This window comes from Platichthys flesus, chromosome 18 (genome assembly GCF_949316205.1).
Source record: "Platichthys flesus chromosome 18, fPlaFle2.1, whole genome shotgun sequence".
In the NCBI taxonomy this organism is placed as follows: Eukaryota; Metazoa; Chordata; class Actinopteri; order Pleuronectiformes; family Pleuronectidae; genus Platichthys; species Platichthys flesus.
This window is the reverse complement of record NC_084962.1, coordinates 18,538,869-18,558,485: the sequence shown is the minus strand read 5'-3', so window position 1 is coordinate 18,558,485 and position 19,617 is coordinate 18,538,869. Positions and strand designations below refer to the sequence as shown.

The 19,617-nt window shown below is 42.9% G+C and overlaps 1 protein-coding gene and 1 long non-coding RNA gene across 9 annotated transcripts in view; one reads left to right on the top strand and one right to left on the bottom strand.

The window, feature by feature from the left end:
* Positions 1–672: 672 nt before the first annotated feature.
* LOC133973350 (DNA (cytosine-5)-methyltransferase 3A-like) overlaps positions 673–19,617 on the bottom strand; it is a 37,860-nt gene continuing 18,915 nt past the window's right edge. For 4 of the 8 annotated variants that reach the window (XM_062411128.1, XM_062411134.1, XM_062411129.1 and 1 more), the window contains 17 exons: positions 11,513–11,716; positions 10,801–10,959; positions 10,545–10,652; positions 10,059–10,206; positions 9,824–9,967; positions 9,666–9,710; positions 9,090–9,169; positions 8,881–8,993; positions 7,674–7,857; positions 7,476–7,560; positions 6,850–6,995; positions 6,648–6,738; positions 6,403–6,551; positions 6,235–6,320; positions 6,071–6,140; positions 5,627–5,745; positions 673–5,429 (listed from right to left, as the gene is read on the bottom strand). In XM_062411128.1, the coding sequence (XP_062267112.1) occupies positions 5,288–5,429; positions 5,627–5,745; positions 6,071–6,140; positions 6,235–6,320; positions 6,403–6,551; positions 6,648–6,738; positions 6,850–6,995; positions 7,476–7,560; positions 7,674–7,857; positions 8,881–8,993; positions 9,090–9,169; positions 9,666–9,710; positions 9,824–9,967; positions 10,059–10,206; positions 10,545–10,652; positions 10,801–10,959; positions 11,513–11,716 (2,073 nt within the window). In that variant the 3' untranslated portion in view covers positions 673–5,287. The remainder of the gene's footprint in view (positions 5,430–5,626; positions 5,746–6,070; positions 6,141–6,234; positions 6,321–6,402; positions 6,552–6,647; positions 6,739–6,849; positions 6,996–7,475; positions 7,561–7,673; positions 7,858–8,880; positions 8,994–9,089; positions 9,170–9,665; positions 9,711–9,823; positions 9,968–10,058; positions 10,207–10,544; positions 10,653–10,800; positions 10,960–11,512; positions 11,717–19,617) is intronic. The other 4 variants (XM_062411133.1, XM_062411135.1, XM_062411132.1 and 1 more) reach the window with 3 other exon arrangements.
* Positions 11,605–13,975, top strand: LOC133973352 (uncharacterized). Its single transcript, XR_009924565.1, has 2 exons — positions 11,605–11,698; positions 13,616–13,975. It is a non-coding gene; the product is annotated as an uncharacterized LOC133973352 (long non-coding RNA).

Genomic DNA, 19,617 nt, shown 5'->3' with positions numbered 1-19,617 from the left:
TCTTATTTTTGGATAGTGTGTTGGATAATACACCCATATTGTAAAATAGCTCTTTAGATTTAATCTAAATCTAATTATAAAAATAGGAATATTCTGTAGTATTTCATTAGCAAAGATATAAAAGGATGGAAACATGAATTAGTAAGATCTACATTCACTCTAAATAAGTTATGCACCGATCGATCTCCAAGACAAAACATCAGGCATCAAGTAAAAAATAAATCCCATTCAGTATTGAGTTTGATCTTCTGACATGAATGCTGCTCTTTCATCAACAAGTGTTTACCAGCAGCACGTGAAGGCAACAACATGGCGCTAAGGGGGCTCCGTGTCGGGACACGCCCACCTGACAGCATGGCAGACTGACCCTGGAGAGGATCCACAAGTAGAGATTAACTGAGGGAAGAGCTTTAAAGAGCAGAGCTGATGGATATCAATGATAATTAATAAATAAGTAAAGGTTCAGTGTGTGGGATTTAGTGACATCTAGTGGTGAAGTGTCATGTTGCAACTGAGAAGAGTCTGAGAAGAGAACTGACATCCACCACAGTTAGATTAGTTTAGGGACTTAAATTAAGTTTTGACTTGACGGGTTATTATATTTCTCACTGACATCTACACACACACATACACACACACACAGTTGAAAAATAAGCAGCATTTCAGGCTGGATCACAAGAAACAGTCCTTTTTTTATTCACGGTTCATTTCTTACATTGTTCAAGTACAAAGTTAAAATGCTTTTTTAATTAGTTCATATTCATACAAGAGTAAAATAATAATAGTGCCTTTTCATTACTACGACAAACTTAAATACAGTCATTGTAAAGACAAACTCGATTTATATTCCTAACAATATATTTTTCTTATTTTCAGATAAAATTTTAGCACCTTTTGAAACACCACCAGTTCCTCCTTTTTTTCCGAAAAGCTCATCTTTCATTTAGTCCATGAGATGAGTGTCTGGATGCGCCACAGCATTGTGTGTGTGTGTGTGTGTGTGTGTGTGTACGTGTTGTGCGTGTGTCTCTGTTTGTCAGTAACAGTGTGTGTTTGTTTGTGTATCAGTGTTTAAAACAACGCATCACTCAACCTAACAGCTGTCGATGTAGGCGAACAGAAACACCATCACCGTGTCACCTATCATTTAGAGATATCGACTCCATCCCTCACGCTTCTGACCGAACTGCGCTCTCAGAACAGACACACACTGAAGTGACCGCTGCACACAAATCTGATGAAAAGAAGCCAGTGCTTCACAACTGGGATTCTGGTTTGTTGTACCTGTTTCAGGTTCAAGTTTCCTTTTTCAAATTCAAGTTTCCTTTTCTAATTCAAACTCTTAAATACAGGATAAAAGAGATGAGACCACAGGATCATTTCATGTCTCTTTGCAAGGAGGTTATAGTTCCACCCCTTGGTTTGTTTGTCAGCAGAATTACACAAAACTTAGGTAGAAGGACCCCAATCCATTTTAGTGTAAATCTGGACTGAGCTTTGGATCCACAGATTATTTAAATTCATAATTTTTTGACATTTTTCACAGATTTCCAGGGAATCACTTCAGCTCCTCTCCTGTTCGAGAGCGACCGTCCTTTTGGCTCATCGCTTAAAACAACCATTTTATTCCGGCCTCCTTGGATACAATAGAACAAGTCACTATACTAACTGTAATATATGCTTTCTCGAGCCTCCCTCTCTCCGCTCTACAGGCTGAGACTGAACTGAACTGAGCACCACCCTGGAACAGTACACACACACGATAACAGATTATTATTGTAATATTATTACCATTATTTTTATTATCTTTACTCCCTAATCTAACATGAAATCAGAGAATACACTGACTGACTGACATGCAGCACCTGGGGGGGGGGTGAGGTGGGAGGGGAGGGGAGGGATTTCAGTTGGGGGGGGGGGACCCGGCAGGGGTTGTGAGCACCAAGCGACGCGGGGTGGTGATGTCACACCCGGTGGTGCCGTGGGAAGCCTGATGGCAACAGGCAGCCGGCAAATCCACAGTGTGTATGCTTGTGTGTGTGTGTGTGTTGGTGGCGTGTGTTGCAGCGAAAGGAGAAGCGTGAACGTCTGCACCATATTTGTAGCAAAATGTGTGTATGTGTGTCAGAGTGTGTGTTTGTGTGTGTGTGTGTGTGTGTGTGTATGAGAGACCTGCAAGAGCACTGTAAAAAAGAGCAAAGTTTAAAAAGCACCAGACTGTTGGTTGTAAAAACGGAGAGTAAACTTGTCGGGAAAAAATTTTGAACCTGCTGGTTTACTGTTGTTTTGTGTTACTTTGTATTTGTGTGTCAGTGTGTGTGTGTGAGTGTGTGTGTGTCCAGTCGTTAGCCGGTATCTGAGGAAGGTCAGAGGATTCAGAAGGCTTCCTGGGAGAAAAGGATTGTTGGTCGTCCGAGGACCAGAAGCACCAGACTGAAAGAGATGACAGCCCTGTCTGAATAAAACACACAACTGTGTGCAGTGACGCGTACACATGGCGGTTAAGGTGTGTGTCATCTTATTGTTTACCTGCCTATGCCCCGTTCAAGGTCATGATGGGACTGAGAGCATCCCGGCATGCGTTGGGGCGTAAAAGAGGTTGAACAGTTGCATCTGTGTTGTGTGAGGAAGTATCTGTTATTGATTCAGGGCTGTCTGTTTCAGTCACAGGAAGTAGAAAACCAGCAAAGAGTCTACAAAGTAAAGGTCTCACTGGGGGTCGCTGCAGAGTTTTGATCCCAGCGAAGCAAAGTGGGAGGACGACAACACTGGAGCTGAGGCGCAGGAGATAAAAACCTGGAAGTGTTCGGGACCGACACTTTGCAAACTAGAATTTAATTTGAACGCTGCTCTTAAAGAATAATCTCAGAGGACGAGTTAAACCTTATTAACGGAGCCAAAGATTAAAATATTTTTGATTATTAAACAAGTCTAATAGTTTTGATTTTAAAATCCAGAAACTTTGTTCAATAGTGTTATAAGCATGGCCAGAAATACAGGTGCGTAAATCTGTTTTATAATATTTGATTTCATTGTTTTGGTGCCTGACAACAAGCTAAAACAACCATGATACTAATTGTCATTTTATTTTGTAGTTGTTCATATTTTTAACCAAAAATAAGTTTTCGTTGAAGGGCCATTGTTTGACCTCTGTAGGTAAAAGATTTCAAAATTAAAAAACCACTCAAATAAAAAGCAATTTCTAGAAAGAAAATCTAGAAAGCAGATTTTAAATAGAGTAAAGTCAAGATCATAAAGATAAGATGATTAAAAAGAATCCAGATGTTCAATCTGGATTCTGAAAGCTCATCGTGCTCACTTGGATAAAATACAGAGACAGTGCAGAATGTGTGAGACAAATTAGAAGCCGTGCTCATGATGGATAAAAACCAGCTGCTACAGAACTAATGACCTGTTATTTACACTTCACAGTAACTGGGTTCTGGGTTAGTCACTCCCAGCTTAATGAAATGATCCCAGTAAGTTTTCCTTATCGTCTACCACCACCTGGTGACGTCTCCAGGGACGTTCACTGGGACTCAATGAACTGTCCAGGCTTTGAGACCCATTGTGAGAAACCTCTGCTACATTCACTTAAAGATTACCTGCAAACAGTGCTATTCCAAATTTGCAGCATTAAGATGGACAGCACGTGTACAGTATTAAATAAAAACAAGGTAAAAGAATACCCATCGTTAAAATGTTACAGTATTTCACAGCAATTAACTCAACTTAATATACAACCACTGCCTGAATATCTCCATATCCAATGCTAATGTGAAAAGCTAATAAAAGCGGATCCTGACCAATGAGACCTGCAGCTGTGAACGGTACTGAGAGGAAAAGCAGATTTAATTCTTTGTCTTCATTAAGTTCACAATATTCCAACACACATGAGACTTTTAAAAGTTACTTTAAAAGTGTTTTCATGACGATATGAAGAATATGCCTCATGTATATTTGAGTTTTAAAGAAAACGTATTGGATCGATAGGATGCAGATTGGTGAGGTGAGCTAGAGTGTTAGCATTCGGACCTTCTAGTTTATTTAGGTATTTTCTTGTTGTTATATTTGAATGTAAATCACTTTGAATTGTCTTGTTAAAATCTTTATATGCAAATAAACTTTGTGACCATATTCATCTTCCTCAGGTGAAGGTTTAACATTTTTCTTTAGATGTTACTTTGCCAGAAAAACCCGTCGTTTACCTCGACCCCTGAGATGTTTACTTCCAGAGCAGCGTTTCCTCCGTGAAGAAGAGTCTGACTGAGTCCTGCTCTCTTTGGGAAGCTCTCCTGCCAGTTCCTTCACAGCAGATCTGACAAATCAAAACCTCCTGAACCTCACGACCACCTGCTGTTGCATCACCCAGCGAATCATCGTGTAGTTTGACTCGGGTCCGGAAACACAAAACTGCAGCGACTGAAACCACCAGAGACTGTTCAGTGTCTAAAAGCACCAAGAGCTGGAAAAGTGTATTAAAGTGGCACCATTAGGACTCTTATCACTGCCTGACCAGCACCATGAGCATCAACCGGAGCGTGTGCGTGTGTGTGTGTGTTTGTTTGTGTATATATTTGTGTTTGTTGGACTGTAATATACCAGCAGCACTGTCACTACACATGGATACAGTTATGGTTGAGAGGAAAATCATTGGTGTGTCGATGTGTTCAGAGCGTTACTGTATTTAAAAACAAAAAAGAAAAGATAGGGCGTCTGCGTTAGCTCTAGCGCCCCCTGGAGGTTTGAACTCCAGCTGCCACCACAGAGTAAAGCCAGAAGACATCAGTTTCAAGGTTGGACAGGAAGTTCGTGTGTGAGGGTTTACAGTTCAGAGACCCTGCACCAGCGTGTGTGCAAATCAATGGCTGCTCATAAAGATGGAAAAACACCACAGCTCTCAAACGGTCAAGCCCCCCCCCCCCCCAGCTCAAGATGACACATAAAGCTCAAGATGGCAGCACCAGCACGTGTTCGGCATAGTTTGGATTAATTGTTTTGTTAAGTAGGAGGAAGTGGAGACATGGCGTCCATCTTTATTATCAGTCATTGGTGTAAATCAATGGAAGGTAGCACCAGGGGACTAAGGTCAGCCAGTGGCCTACAGGCGTGTGTGTGTGTGTGTGTTAGTGTGTGTGTCTGGTCATCCTGTGTCAGCCAACCTTCATGTACAATCTGTTTACAGTGTGTAGTTGTAGTTGTGTGTTTGTCCTTACATGATGTTTATGTGTGTACGCATGTGTGTGTGTGTGTGTGCATGACAGAAAGAGAGAGAGTTGGTGTGTAACTAGTTGCAGGCGAAGAACTCCTTGAGTGGGGCGAAGAGGTGCCTGATGACGGGGACGCTCCAGGACCGTCCCAGCAGCCTTTGCCTGGCCAGACGACTCATGTTGGACACGTCCGTGTAGTGGACGGGGAAACCGAACACCCTGGGGACACACGGGACATCCAGGTATGTGACTTTCACGAGATTCGTGGTTGTAATCAAATGTTTAGGAGCTACAGATTTCCTTCATGCATCCAATTCTTCCATCGACTGAAGATGAAGTTTATAAGAGTTACCTTTTTTATGAATACAACAGGGTAGAGACACGTGACACACACACACACACACACACCACCGTACCTCTCCATCTCCGTGCACCAGAGGATGTCCTCCTTGTTGTCCATGTAGACGGGGAAATGCTCGTCTTTCCCCTGCTTCACAGAGTTGGAGCGTGTCGTTATCGTACGCAACTTCTCAAACTAGAATTACCATCCAGAGCCAAACACATCACAAACACACAGACAGACACACACATGCTGTTTGTGCACCAGCTTTGAAAATTGGGAGGGTTCATATGAAGCATTAAAAACAAAAAACTACAGTAGAAACAAAGTACAACAGTAGTAATGTAGAAAGACATTTCCCCCTTTTTATATTTTCATATGTTCGAGACCTAGATGCTACACATTTACACTCTTTATGATTCATTATAATCTGTAATTTGTGCCTGAACATGAGTTAAAAAGTTAGATTACATAATAATAATAATAACACACACGCACACACACACACCCAGGTGGTTACCTTGGCATGGCGCCCATGCTCGAGGCACTCCTGTAGGTCCAGCCTGTCGTTGGCCATGGCTGTCAGGGGTCTGCCACAAGGAAATGAGGGTGAACAAACTAAAAAAGTAGAAAGTTGTGTTCCAATGGTTCTATTGTGTGTTTGTGTTTGTAGGTTTGTATCACCTGGACATGCCTGGCAGGTTTCCCCAGAAGTAGCGAGCGCGGTGCGCGGCCGACACTTCCTTGGCGTCGATCATTATCGGATTAGACTGCACACAGACGACAGGGTTACGTTGTGTGTTCGTATGTGTGTATTGTGTAGCTGTGCTTCATTTGGCTCGTTCACCGCACCTCTAAAAAGCGAGAGATGTCCCGCTTGTCGCTGACTCCCATCGCGACCACGTTCTCGAACAGCCAGAAGAACGGCCGCTCGTCCCCGGGCTTCGGTCGCGCCTCGTGCAGCAGCCGGTAGAACTCGAAAAACAACCGGCCGGTTCCCTCTGCAGGAGGAAGAAGAGAGAAAGACGTTTGTGGTGATAAGTGAAACAAAAACAACAACAACGGAACGACCTTGTGACTCCAGAATCACCTCGTACCGTAAAGGCCTTTGCGTGCAGGGTTGACTATGGAGAGGTCGTTACAGGGGCTTCCTCCGATCACCAGGTCAAAAGGTCCCCACTCGTCGATCTGACAGACACAACACAACACGAGAAAACATCACGACAAAGACAAGTACTAGTGTGAATATCCACACATCTCAGGTGACCTTTACTTGTGGAGGAGGAGAAGGTCACCTACGTGTTTGCGGGTCACGTTGCGGATGTCTCCCACGTACATGATGCGTCCGTGGTGTCGCACCAGGCCGACGGTGATGGAGTCCTCACACACCTCCGACGCCACGTACTTGTCGATCTGGATTCCCAAGTCCCTCAGCACCAGCAGACCTGAGTAATGGATTTGATCGTTTCACTCATTTACCAGAGAAGATATAATATAAACACGTATGTAGCCTCTGGCCTGCTCAGTCTGAGAGAATTAACGATTTGAAGACATCACCTTGAGCACTGGGAACTTGTGTCGGATGTTTTTCTGTCATTTTCTGACATTTGATCGAGTTATTAGGTTTAAACAAGTTGAAAAACACGTAAAGGAGGAGTCTGGAGCCCGGCGGGCGGCTCAGTGGGAAACTTTGTGGCTCTTGAAGCAAAACACTGATGTGATCAGAAAGACAAGTCTATCGAGTGTAACGTCATAAAACAAAGAAATTGAAAATCCTGCCAAAGGGAGTCATTAGGAATCATTATATCCGGATCATGAATGTCTGAAAAGGAAATTTCCCAGCAGCCCCCCCCCTGCTTCAGACTGACTGACGTTGCCTATTAATAGTGAATTAATTGCTAGTTCCCGCCAACGTGTTTACGTACCTGTGGCGATGCCGTCGAACAGAGAGAGGACTCTGATTGGCTGTCTCTTCTCCGCCGCCACTGGAGGATACAACTTGGCCGGCTCCTGGAACAGAGAGTGATAAATGAGTACATTCCCTAATACCATAACAGCTATTCTTTATATATATATATATATAATCACAATCGTTTGATACGCGTTGTCTGTGTTCATCTTACGAAGTCCTGCTCGTGGTTGTTGGCGAAGAAGTGCTGGAGCCGGCAGGGCCAGTCGTCCCGTCGGCGCAGCAGCCCGTGGGTGTTCCGGGGGCCGCACATGTAACAGTTCCACGGGTCTTCTTTGATGGCTATCGCTGCTGAGCCGGTTCCGACCAGCAGATCCACACACTCCACACAGAAACACCTGGGGGGGGCGGGGGGAGTCATCAGGTTAACCATGTGTGGGACAAATTAAAGACATTAGGCCTTGTTTGTCTTTAACCCCTTGTAGACGGATGTCGGTCTTAATGCTGCCATGGTGACGATTGTGCTTGATGGTGCAAATACTACACATGGAAGCACTCTGCCGCCATCTAGTGGTCGGAGTGGGAAATGCAAACTAGCCCCTTGGGACTGTGCAGCAAAGTAATTTTGAGTTATTAAGCTGTATTTGAAATACTGTGATGATGGAACAGTGATGACTGTACAGAAACATATGTTGTTATTCAATTTCAAGCAAAAGCAGCATCAATATAATAATCTACACACCAGAGACTGGAAAATGTGTTAAATTAAGGTTATGCCCCATTATGCCTAATGCTAATTTACCTCGTACCAAATTTATATCTTTTGTATATGCTATATTGAAATTAACAATCTCCCCTTAATTTAGCATCTGCATGCGGCCAAAAACACAAATAATAATTTGTTAATATAATTGGAAATTAATTCAGGCAATAAGGGGTTAAGTTCACGTCCACTTCCTGTTCCAGTTGTGCTGATATGATCTGACCTGTGGTTTGTGTCCTCGGAAGAAGGTTGAAGGAGTTGAACCAAATTAAAGAAACACAAATCATATATTTAATTCTGTCTTTTTGTGAGTTAAATATGATCTATATTTGTATATTTGTTTTCCTCTCAATAGTTTAAAGTTCTCTGTCGGGACACGTCCACATTCAAGCTGGCAGCTCCGTGCATCTCAGCACTTTTGAAGTTGATTGAAAGTTTTATTATTGCGACACTTGATATATGCAGTATTTGCAGTGATGGAGTCAGAGGAGCCTTGAAGCCTAAATCAACAGTTTACTCTGTATTCTCATAAATAAACGTAACACAGGCTGACTCGTCCTTCATGTGTCATAAACTGTTTTTCTTCGTGTGAAATCCAAAACCAGCGCCCGGGTTCTGGCCGCGTCCCACCGAGCGGTGCACCCGGCCCGGCACTGACCTGCAGCAGTTGTTGTTGCCACACATGAGCACTTCCCTGCCTCCACAGCAGATGGTGCAGTAGGACTGGTAGCCGTCGTCATCGTACTGGTAGGCGCACTCCAGGAAGGAGTTCTGTCGGGACGGCCAAACAGTAATTAGGGAATAATGTTTATTATTATTGACCAGTTTTAATAAGTGAAAGGAGAAAAGCTGGGGTTGATTTCTTACTTTGCAGCCCTGACACATGGCTCCTGAAAAGAGGGGATGCTCCAGAGAGACGTTGAGGCTCCCGCAGGAAATACAGATATCTGAGCACAGGCAGACGCACAAACGTTTTCAAGATGTGATAAATACACAACTTTCTCAGCCGCTGAGGGACAAGGTAAACACAAAGCACTTAAATTCACAAACATGACTGAGTCACAGACCACAATCCACTCAAACAGTAAATTATTCAACTGTTTTTTTATCGTCGCTAAACGACTGAAACAAAAACAGGAACATTTGACTAAGGATAATTCAATAATAACCAATACAACTCAAATTATGTGTTGATTTAAAAGCTCCCAGATGATGTAACTAAATTAAATTTTATTCACCAGAGAAGAGTGTTTCATAAAAAGGGTAATGACATTTTAAACTTATGCCGTATATCAAACAATTAAAGGAGACATTTTAATCCTAGTTTTTTAATATCTCAATATTCAACATTTTCAAATCATGATGTTTTTCATGTCATAATAAGGAGGCTAGACAAATAAATACATCACTTAACACATCAAATACTTTCAGAGGCTTTCTTACCTTCTATATTCCTGGTTTTCTGTTTGACCTCACATATGAGTCTCTCTGGAAAAACACAACAAATTAGAAAAAGTAATGTAAAAGTACTTCACACACATATATATATATATATAATATAGAATGATGGGTTTCACTTCAGATACACTGTGTCTGTTCACCTCTGGTCCCCTCGTCGATCACTTCTCGGATCTTTGATTTCTCCGCGAGGTTCTTGCGAGGTTTCTTCGCCGGCGGAGGCGTGTACGCTGCCTCAGGCTCCGCCCACATCTCCGGGTACACCTCTTTGTATGGATTCTGCTCCTCTGTGTAACGGCAAAGTATAATTTACACGTGTGAGTGTATTAGTGCGGGTGTGTCATTGTGTGTCTGGGATGCTGAGGAGGAGCTAGTCACCTTCTGGAGGCTCCAGTGACTGTGGACCTTTGGGCAGGAAGCCGGTCATCGCCCACTCTATCATCTGTCTGGTCTGAATGTCCACGCCGTCGCCATCGTCGCTGGCATCACAGGAAGGGACGGGCCTCCCCGCCCGCACACTGGCCACCTCAACACAAAACAAACACACAATTCAACACATACAGCTGCACCGCTAGTTTATAATAAGAAACCAATGGGTGCCACAGAGCCTGTAAACGACCATGTCTTCTGCACTAAGAGATAAAGATATACTGGACCAAACTCTTCCTTGAAATAATTGATTTATACTAATATACCTACAAATGATGGAACAGGATGAATAAACCACCTCCACATATGCAAAACACCAACGTTACATAAGAGAAGAATGAGTAAAGTACGACCTTTGGACCTACACAGAATGACACAACCAAACACACACACACACACACACACACACTGAGGTCTAACGCCGGGGTGGATTACCTGCAGAGCCTCGAAGATGGCTTTCCTGTACATGGACTGTTTGTTGTAGGTGGGCTGGTGGAAGGCGGAGGAGAAGGAGCTCAGCAGCATCAGCTTCTCCACACAAACCTGCAGAACACAGATAAGAACAGACCTCAGATCTGTGGTTGGACTTTTTTGGTGATGGGGGTTTTGAGGCCTTGATCAGAGTTGCCTGATAATTTTTGCAGCTGCAGGATCCGATCGATTTCACAGCGAAGAAGCCACTCCCACTCACCACAGAGAATTTGCCGTCGCCGAACCACATGACCCAGCGGGTGCCGTCGGCGGCTCGACTCCGGCCGCTCATCCACCAGGACACGATCCTGCCGGGCCACCATGAGAACCCTCGCAGCTTCCCGAACACCAGCGTGCCGATGCCAAAGCCCCGGCCGTCCTGTTGGCACACGCACACACACACACACACACACACACACACACACAGACACACACACACACAAAGGAACCACAAGCCAAGTTTGAGGTTTCATGCTCTGTTTGTAAGATGATAACTGTGAGTTTGTTAGCAGGAAAGATATTTTATGTTTCAGCCAAGGACTAGAAACTTGACAGTATGACCGGCCTGGATATCTGCAAGAGTTATTCTCCTTATAGCTTAGGTTTAGAATACACAATAAAACGTTAGTACAAAAGCACAACACAATCGTTTTCCCCCTCGTCAGACCCACCCTACTTTGAGTTGTATCTCGTTTCCGCGTAAATTTGCATTAAATCAGCACAAGAGGTTATTTCCTCAAGTTGTTAGAACTATTCTCATCCACATGGAATTTTTATGAGATGGACCGGTATCAGGAAATAAGAGAGGGAGAGAGAGGAAGGTGTAATGTGAGCAGTGGTATCACAGCAGCAGCTTCAGCCCTCGTCGTCTGTCCTTCTTTTAAATATGTATTTCTTTTTTCAGACATGGCCTCAACCATTGGCTGACGTACCTGGCACTCTACCTCATTGGGTGTGGCCTGGTCCCCCCTGGCCACCGGCTCCGGGGTCACGGCGACTGTGGGGGAGGCGGGGTCCGTGTGTTGTTGTGATGGAGGAGGCGCTGGGCTGGCCGGCTCCTCCTCTTTCCGAAAGTCGGCCTCCGTCAGTTCGTCCATCATGCTCATCTCCGCCTCTCGGTACGCCCGCCGCTCCGCCTGCAACACAGACACACGGACACAAACATGAAGATGAATATTCCCATTTTTTGCAACATTTTCTTGTGTTCAGATTTGTTGTTTTGTGTATCGATTGTTCTATAGTTAAAACCAAGTTAACAATAACAGCACAACCTTGAGATCATGAAGAAATGTACTCGACAAAATAAACAAACAAAGTTACACAAAGACTTTAAATAAGGATTCATACACATTTTGACCAATTGACTTCCATGATTGTTTCCATAACTTTAAACCAAATTTCCATGACCGAACATTTTGTACGTGAAAAGTGACAAAATGTAGAATTTAAACTAACAAAGAGAGTTCCAAGGCATACAGTAAACCTTAAAAGACACAAACCCAAGTATGCCTGCTCATATTTTGAAACTCAGCGTAAATGTACGATATGAAAATATGAATATAACAAATTTCCATGACTTTTCCAAAACTTTGGGGATTTTATTTACTTCCAGGACTTTTCCAGGTTTTTCATGACCGTAGGAACCCCCTGTTAAATGGAGTTTCCCTGCCGTTTTCAGCGGTGGGTATCTTCTCTGCTCTGTGGCCTCTCACTGTGGGAACAAACTTTTTGACCATATCTGTGCATAATTACAAGGAAAAATGTTCCTAACTACGACACAAAGTCAGATTTCCCAGCACAGTCGACAGGATTCTCCATTTAAGGCCGAGTCTCTGTCAGATTTTCCTTTGGGGAAAACGCCTCCACGTTCAGAACCTCCTCCACTGGAGCTCTTATGAGCAGATAAAGGATTAGTCATAGAAATCTTTGACTCTGTATAACCGCACAATGCTAACAGCGGATTTTGCTGTTTGACATTTGGGCGATTATATTTGGGAAAGAATTCAAATCTATCAAAGAGTGAAGAGTAGAGGGATGACTTGAGAAAGCTCGGGGGACCAAATGCAACAAAAGACGCTGACCGAGCTTGATTTGATTTTTAATATTCAAAGAAATGCCATTATAGTGTTACTATAAGTACTATAAGAAATACTGACAGTAGTTGTAGCAGTTAATTAAAGTATAAGTTGAGTATTAACATGAGCACAACATCCATCAACAAACAATCTTGTGTGACCAGCTCATATATTGATTATTCCCACAGGCAACAGGAAGCTTTCACCAGTCCACTGGCATCATATCTGTAATTTTAAAAGGTTTAATGGAAACGGTCAGTGTTAATATCGACCCGAGGACATTTTGGAATGCGGACGGGTATCAAACTCCTGGCTTTCGAGAAGTGGGCAACCCGCTGCACCTCCTGAGCCACGACCGCTCCTGAGAGTCTAAAAGTTGACCGTGACTAATCTGTACATATATTCTGGGCGAAAACATCTGTAAAGTCAGATTTCTCTCCAGATGTAAAGTCGCTGCAGATCATTTCTCAGTGTCCAGTGACTCGGCTCCTTTCCTTTTCCTGCTGTCGGACTCTACAGGCGAACCCTGTGACGTGAGGAGGTCTCCTGCGGTCGATGTGGTGGCTGTTTGGAGATCAAGGCCCCGGCGCTCGGGCCCTCCGGGGGGTCTGTGGCAACAATCCTTTAATTGTTCCTCTAAACAGGAAGTGAGCGAAGAGAAAGGGTGCGGTGGGGAGGCAGTTCAACGGGTTCAGCTCAGGAAGGAGAGAGAGAGAGAGAGAGAGAGAGAGAGAGGGAGTGGAAGCAGAGGGAGAGTAAATGGGATTATGATATAAAACTGAGGAATACAATACGGACGGAGAGAAGGAGAGTGGAGCGTGTCTGATGGGCGACAGGAAGAGAAGGAGAGACTGCAGGCGGTGGAGATTTCAGATTCAGATTCTCCTCTATTACCTCCACCGAGGAGCTTTCATCACGGCTTTTAATGCTTTGTTTGTTTGTTTGTTTGTTTGTCAACAGGATTTCACCAAAACTCCTGGACGGATTTACTCAGAACTTGGTGGAAGGAGGAGACGTAGGCCGAGAAAGGAATTCCATCAATTTTGACATGGATCCAGATCGGGGGGGCAGATGCAGGATTGTTTTTTTCCCACCCATTTTACATAAAAAGATTTACGAGCATTTCACAAATCTCCCATGGCATGATTTATAGATCAGGGATATATTTAGAAAACTGATATCTATGAGGGTGTGGAATCTGTTGGGCCTTGGTTGAGTTGTGTGCGCTACTGAGTGAATTGTGTCTTCGTAATAGCATCAAAATATAATGTTACACTGTGAAAAACATCCTGTTATAACAATAAACTTTCTTTCTTTCTCTTTCTGGTGTGAGAGAAATAGGCTTTGGTAACGTTCCACCTCTGACAATACAACACACACCAGGTTCAAAGAGACAAATGACAGAGCAGCACATGAAATAAAAAGATCTGAAGTGGAATAAGAAGTCCAGAGCAGCTTCAAAGACCAAATCCAGACTAATCACGACCTCAGTGGTTACGACTCTGGGAGGTAAAATCCCACGACTCCTTCAGAGCATTTCCATCATGACCTACAAACATCGTTTCCCTCTTTGTCTTTTTATGAGAACATGTAGATCCACTCTGAAACCGTTTGAGGTAAAAACAGATTCGGGTAGAAAAAGAGAGGGAGGGAGCGTGAGAGGTGAAGGAGGCGGAGAGATGACGACGTGACATAAATTCAAGTTGAGGAGACGGTAAAAAGTGAGGGGGTCCGGTTGTGACACTTCTCTCCTCGGTTTGACCCCAGAGTGAGAGGAGGGTCACTCCTCCCTGCTCCTGTTGACCCCTGACCTCATAAAGTCCAAATCAGCCTGTTACACGGATCGTATACCGACCACACACACACACACACACACACACACACACACACACACAGGTGCACGTGCACATGCACTGTAAGGGGAACTCCACATGTCGTCACTGCATTCTAAAACATCTGGAACTCTTGAGTCAAAAATCACATCCTCACCACGACTTTAGCATTTAGCACACTAGGTGGTTTTTGAGAGTAAGCATGTCTGGATGAATCTTTAAAACAGTTTTACATTTTAAAAAGACACAAACTGAAATTAGATTGAAACTGAAATAACAAAAAATGCAGTTTGTTGGATTGTTATGATAAAATGCTAAAGTTTGCTGTGAACCCAAAACCGTATACTAATGTTTTGTTTGTATGTAAAATTAGCATCTTATATAATTTTAAAGTTTTAAATGCTTTTTTTTAATGCTGCATTCTTTATCTGTCTTTACTTTCTTATGTTTTATTTTAACCCTGGTGTTAAGTTACTTATTAACTTGTATCTCCTGTATTATTCTTACTCAAACTACTTGGAGACAAATTGAAAGCAGGAATGTAGAAATGTTCCAAATGCATTGATTTGATTTCCATCTTCATCTCATCTAAACGTTGAGACGTGGAGGTGTCTTTAAGCCTCCGGAGTGAATCTCCTCTTCATCACTCTGAAAGGAACTGAAACCTGCTGCTCTGGTTCACTACTGTCAGTCTGATGAGATTCTAAATGTGGCCGAGGATTAGTTGACGGTGAAAGTTTGATGGACTTTCCCTTCATTGGCTGCCAGTTGAAAGACATTGGGATTGATTTGAAGAATATTTTAATAACTTTTGAAGCTCAGCACAGTCTAACCCCCCGGTTACATTACCTAGCTACTAACTCCCCCTACACACCAAGACCTAATATACGACACAACACTCACAACACAACAATCACAACACTAGTACTTCCTATAAGTCAAGGCTGGTGACTGAGGAGGACCAGGCTTTTACTCTGAAACTCCTTCCCTGAGGAGATTAGACTTTCCCGCACAAAACCTATTTTTAAAACATTTCTTAAATTCAATTTTCTTTTATAGGAAAGACAATTAGTGCCTGAATTGTAACTGGTTTTAAAAGATATTGTTTGTTTTTTAAGTTTTAATTTGTGTAAATCTTCCTTATTTTAGTTTTGTCTGGTTTGGCCTTGTGTTGTTTTGTTCCCAAAGTACACTTTGTCACCTTGATTAGATAAATGCAATAGAAATAAAGGTTTATTGCCACTATTTCTATTATTATTACATGATCAGATTTTCACCAGGGAGGAATTGATTCAATGTTCACTTATCTTGCACTTTTAGAAAGTTAGTTGATAAATTGTAGCTCTTAGTGATCTGGTAATGCACCTCAGATTATTTTTTTAAGATAACAGTTGTCACCGCTGTGTAGTTTCAGGGTTGATACTTGGGACTGCTTCGTATTGTCACAGAAAACTCAAGTGTGCAGATGCTCTCAGGTCAACAACAACAACAGAAACACTCGAGGATGTGTGTTGTCATGTGAGGGACAAATAAAGACATGGGGGGGGGGGGGGTCGAGGGACACAGAGAGGCTGTAATGTTGTGAGTTACATCTTTGAACTTTATCGTACCCCCATGGCCTGGTCAGTGTTTTCACTCTTTGTGCCGCCCCCTTGACCTCCGACCCCTCACCCTCTGACCTAGCCAATGAGCCATTTCTTAAACCCCGCCTCCTTTATGAGCGTGACTGACCCTGACCTGGAGATGAACCCGACGCTGCACAAAACACACACACACTCTCTCACATGGTCAAGTGACGGCTCTTTGATTAGCATTGATCGGAGCCGTGGGACATGTTGAAGAAACACGAGCAGTGGGTTTTGGTGAAGCTCCCCTGAGGTCGAACCACGTCTGATGTGTGTTTCAGGAGAAGAACCTGATAACTGGTGATTTGGTTTTTCATTTGCCATCTTTTCTTATGATTCAAAAAGAGTCCAAAATGCTTTTAAAGCTCTAATAAATAGTGATTGTGTTGATAAAATCAAACTATAAACAAACCTGATGTTAACCTATATGAACTTAATACTAGTGGCTTGTTAATTTTACCTATTTCAGCCCAAAGACTCAGACTAAACCATTTAGTGGTTTTTAAAAACTTAACATGCAGAAATATAAAGTTTTACAGCTTTTTTAAGCAAATTTTTACATTTTCATGAGGGTGACTCACCCGCTTTCCAAAGTCTATTCATCCAAAACCTCAATGCGCAAAAAATATGGTTCTCAAGACTTTTAAAAGAAGAAAAAAAGCCTTGACTGAAAATTCAGATTCAGATAAATATTAACCTTTATATTGTGTTTCCATTAGTTTTAAATCTATGTTTTGAATGAGCTGGTTTAGCTGCTTTACAATCAAACTTTTTTTTCCTTGTTAGATGTCAGAGGCCAAAAAAGTTCACACACAAATGAGTGTTTAGAAAGACCAACATGAAATCAGGGAGTTGTCCGAAGGTGACAAACACATTAGGTAAACAATAAAAGGTAAACAGAAAATAAACATAATATTTAGGTCTAACCAAACTTTCTTCTTTCAGATGTTTATCCCTCAAAAATAAACTTGCCACGGAAAAACTTTCTGCCGATAGAAACAAACTTGTATACCTTTGTGTTTCTACACACACACACACACACACACACACACACACACACACACACACAAACACACACAGGTGCAAACTCTGCAACACGTGCACACACACAAGAGAAAAATATGAAATCACTTACAGTCCGGACATGACAGCTCTGCAACTGTAACCCTTCCTCCCTGGATCTCTTTCTCTCCTTCATTTTGTTTGTCTGTCTCTCTGTCTCTCCGTCTCTCTCTATCTCTATCACCTCCTCCTCCTCCTTCACTTTCCCTCTCTGCGTCTCCTCAGCTTCACTCAAACCATCAGGTCCTCCTCACCCTCTCTGTCTCTGCTGATTGGCCGGCAGGGAAGAGTGTGATTTACTGGCTTCTTCACCTAACAGATGTTTAGGTGAACTTTGAAGTTACACACACACACACACACACACACACACACACACACACACAGAGAAAGAGAGAGAGAGCACACTAATGCCTGGTAGCCCTGGAGTTAAAGGATGATTAACACACACACACACACACACACATATGGGCTGATGGGTATAAGAGGTGTGTTCATGGACCGGGGTCAAAGGTTACGTAAGCCTCATGGTTGACAAGGCAATAGGATGTGTTAGGGTCAGGACCTCGCAATCACACACACACACTACACAACGACACACACGTGCACACCGACACCGACATACACACGTACACATTACTGTGAAATGCAGTTGTACACAGAGACTCATGAGACTCTTGGGTTACGGAAAGAAAAAACAAAGCCAAGCTGACATCACGTCTGTGAACTGTGTTTGGAATCAAAGGCCCAATGATAGTTTTCATGAGACTAGGAAAGGATCCACCACTCGCTTTGGCCACCAGGGGGCACCCAGCCAGACACACATCTCCCATATACAGTAATACTGCCTCATGATATTGGTGAAAAGATTTACACATATGTTAAACCCTCAGCAGACACAAGATAAGTCATTTCTGGCCTGAAGCTGAAAAGTATTCTGCTGGTAGTTTGGTCTCCACCAGTTCCTCACTTAAAGCCGGATAACTATTTCTGGAGACTGGTCAGTTACGAGCACTGGGGCGGAAACAGAGACTGTAAATAAAGGATGGACAAAGAGAGAGCTTCTCAAAAGTGAAGCCAAATTATCTTGATTCCCCCCCCTTGTGGCCATCGGCAGTACTGGCTCCAAATGGCGTAAAAAGATGGCGGTACCCGTATCTAGGATTTTTTATATCTTGTTTTGTTGAGACATGTTTCACAATAAAAGTGAAACTAGCGTTGCAAATATTCGTAGCAAATAAATGTATTAAACACGTGTGTTAGGCCTACACGGTGCTTTCTGAGGAGAAGCTGAACGTTAACATAACTCTGCAGTTACTGATTCACTTGAGACTTGCTTGATTCCATCGGCACAAAGAGAAGTTTAAGTCATGGAGAGAATTAAGAAAGCAGACCCTCTAATATATACAACGCACAACACCCCCCCCCCCCCCCCCCACACACACACACACACACACTCGGGCTGTAACTCTACACGCCGAGAGAAAACCACGGCGCCAGATGTTTTTATCCTGCAAAAATGGAGAAAAGAGTTCGCAGAGTGACCAGGATTTTGTTCAGATGGGTCTGTTAACAGCTGGCTGCAGTTCCAATGACAAATGAGTGAAAACACACACTCACTGACACACACACATACACAATGACACACACACACATAGAGGCAGAAACCTGGAACTGGTTAACCTCTGTCTCCATCATTGATTTCTCCTGCTCTTTCTTTAGCTGTGTGTTTCCCTCAACCCCCCCTCCCCCCTCCCTCCTTTCTTTTCTTTTCTTCTCCCTTTCCTCATCCTCTCCTTTATTTGCTTGTCCCTCTTCTTCTCTTTTTTTTTATCTTACTTCCTTCTTCCTATTGTGAAGTTTCCTTCTTGTGAGGCTGGAAAACATTCAAGTTCATTAACTCAAGTGTTGAGCTCTTGAGGTGGTTCAGTTGAGTCTGTGTTTTAGTATGTGTACTTGTACTTCATTGCATTTCATAGGGAAATGCACTTATATAACATAATATGATACTACACATTCAACTATTTGATGCTGTATTATTTAAAAATACACACAGTTACAAAGGATATTCTTCAATGAGTCCTTTAAGTGCATTCAGCCTGTTATTAATATATATTTACATTCATGTAGTGAATGTGGTTTTGATTCTTTGCTCCTAATTGCTAACTTACTTATTATTACTATTCACTATATTACCAACCTTCATCCTTTCCTTTCTGTACTTTACTCTTTTGTGTATTTTCCTTCTTTCAATTTGAGTTAAAGACGTGAGAACAACCTGCATCTCAGTCTCATGTTCTGTCACAGCACACACGGGAGCCGGCGATGAGTCAGTGCATGGTAATAAGGTGTTGACAGGAAGTCATGCATGGTCTACCTCTCTCTACCTCTCTCTACCTCACTCTACCTCTCTCCCTTCCTTTCTCTACCTCTCTCTACCTCTCTC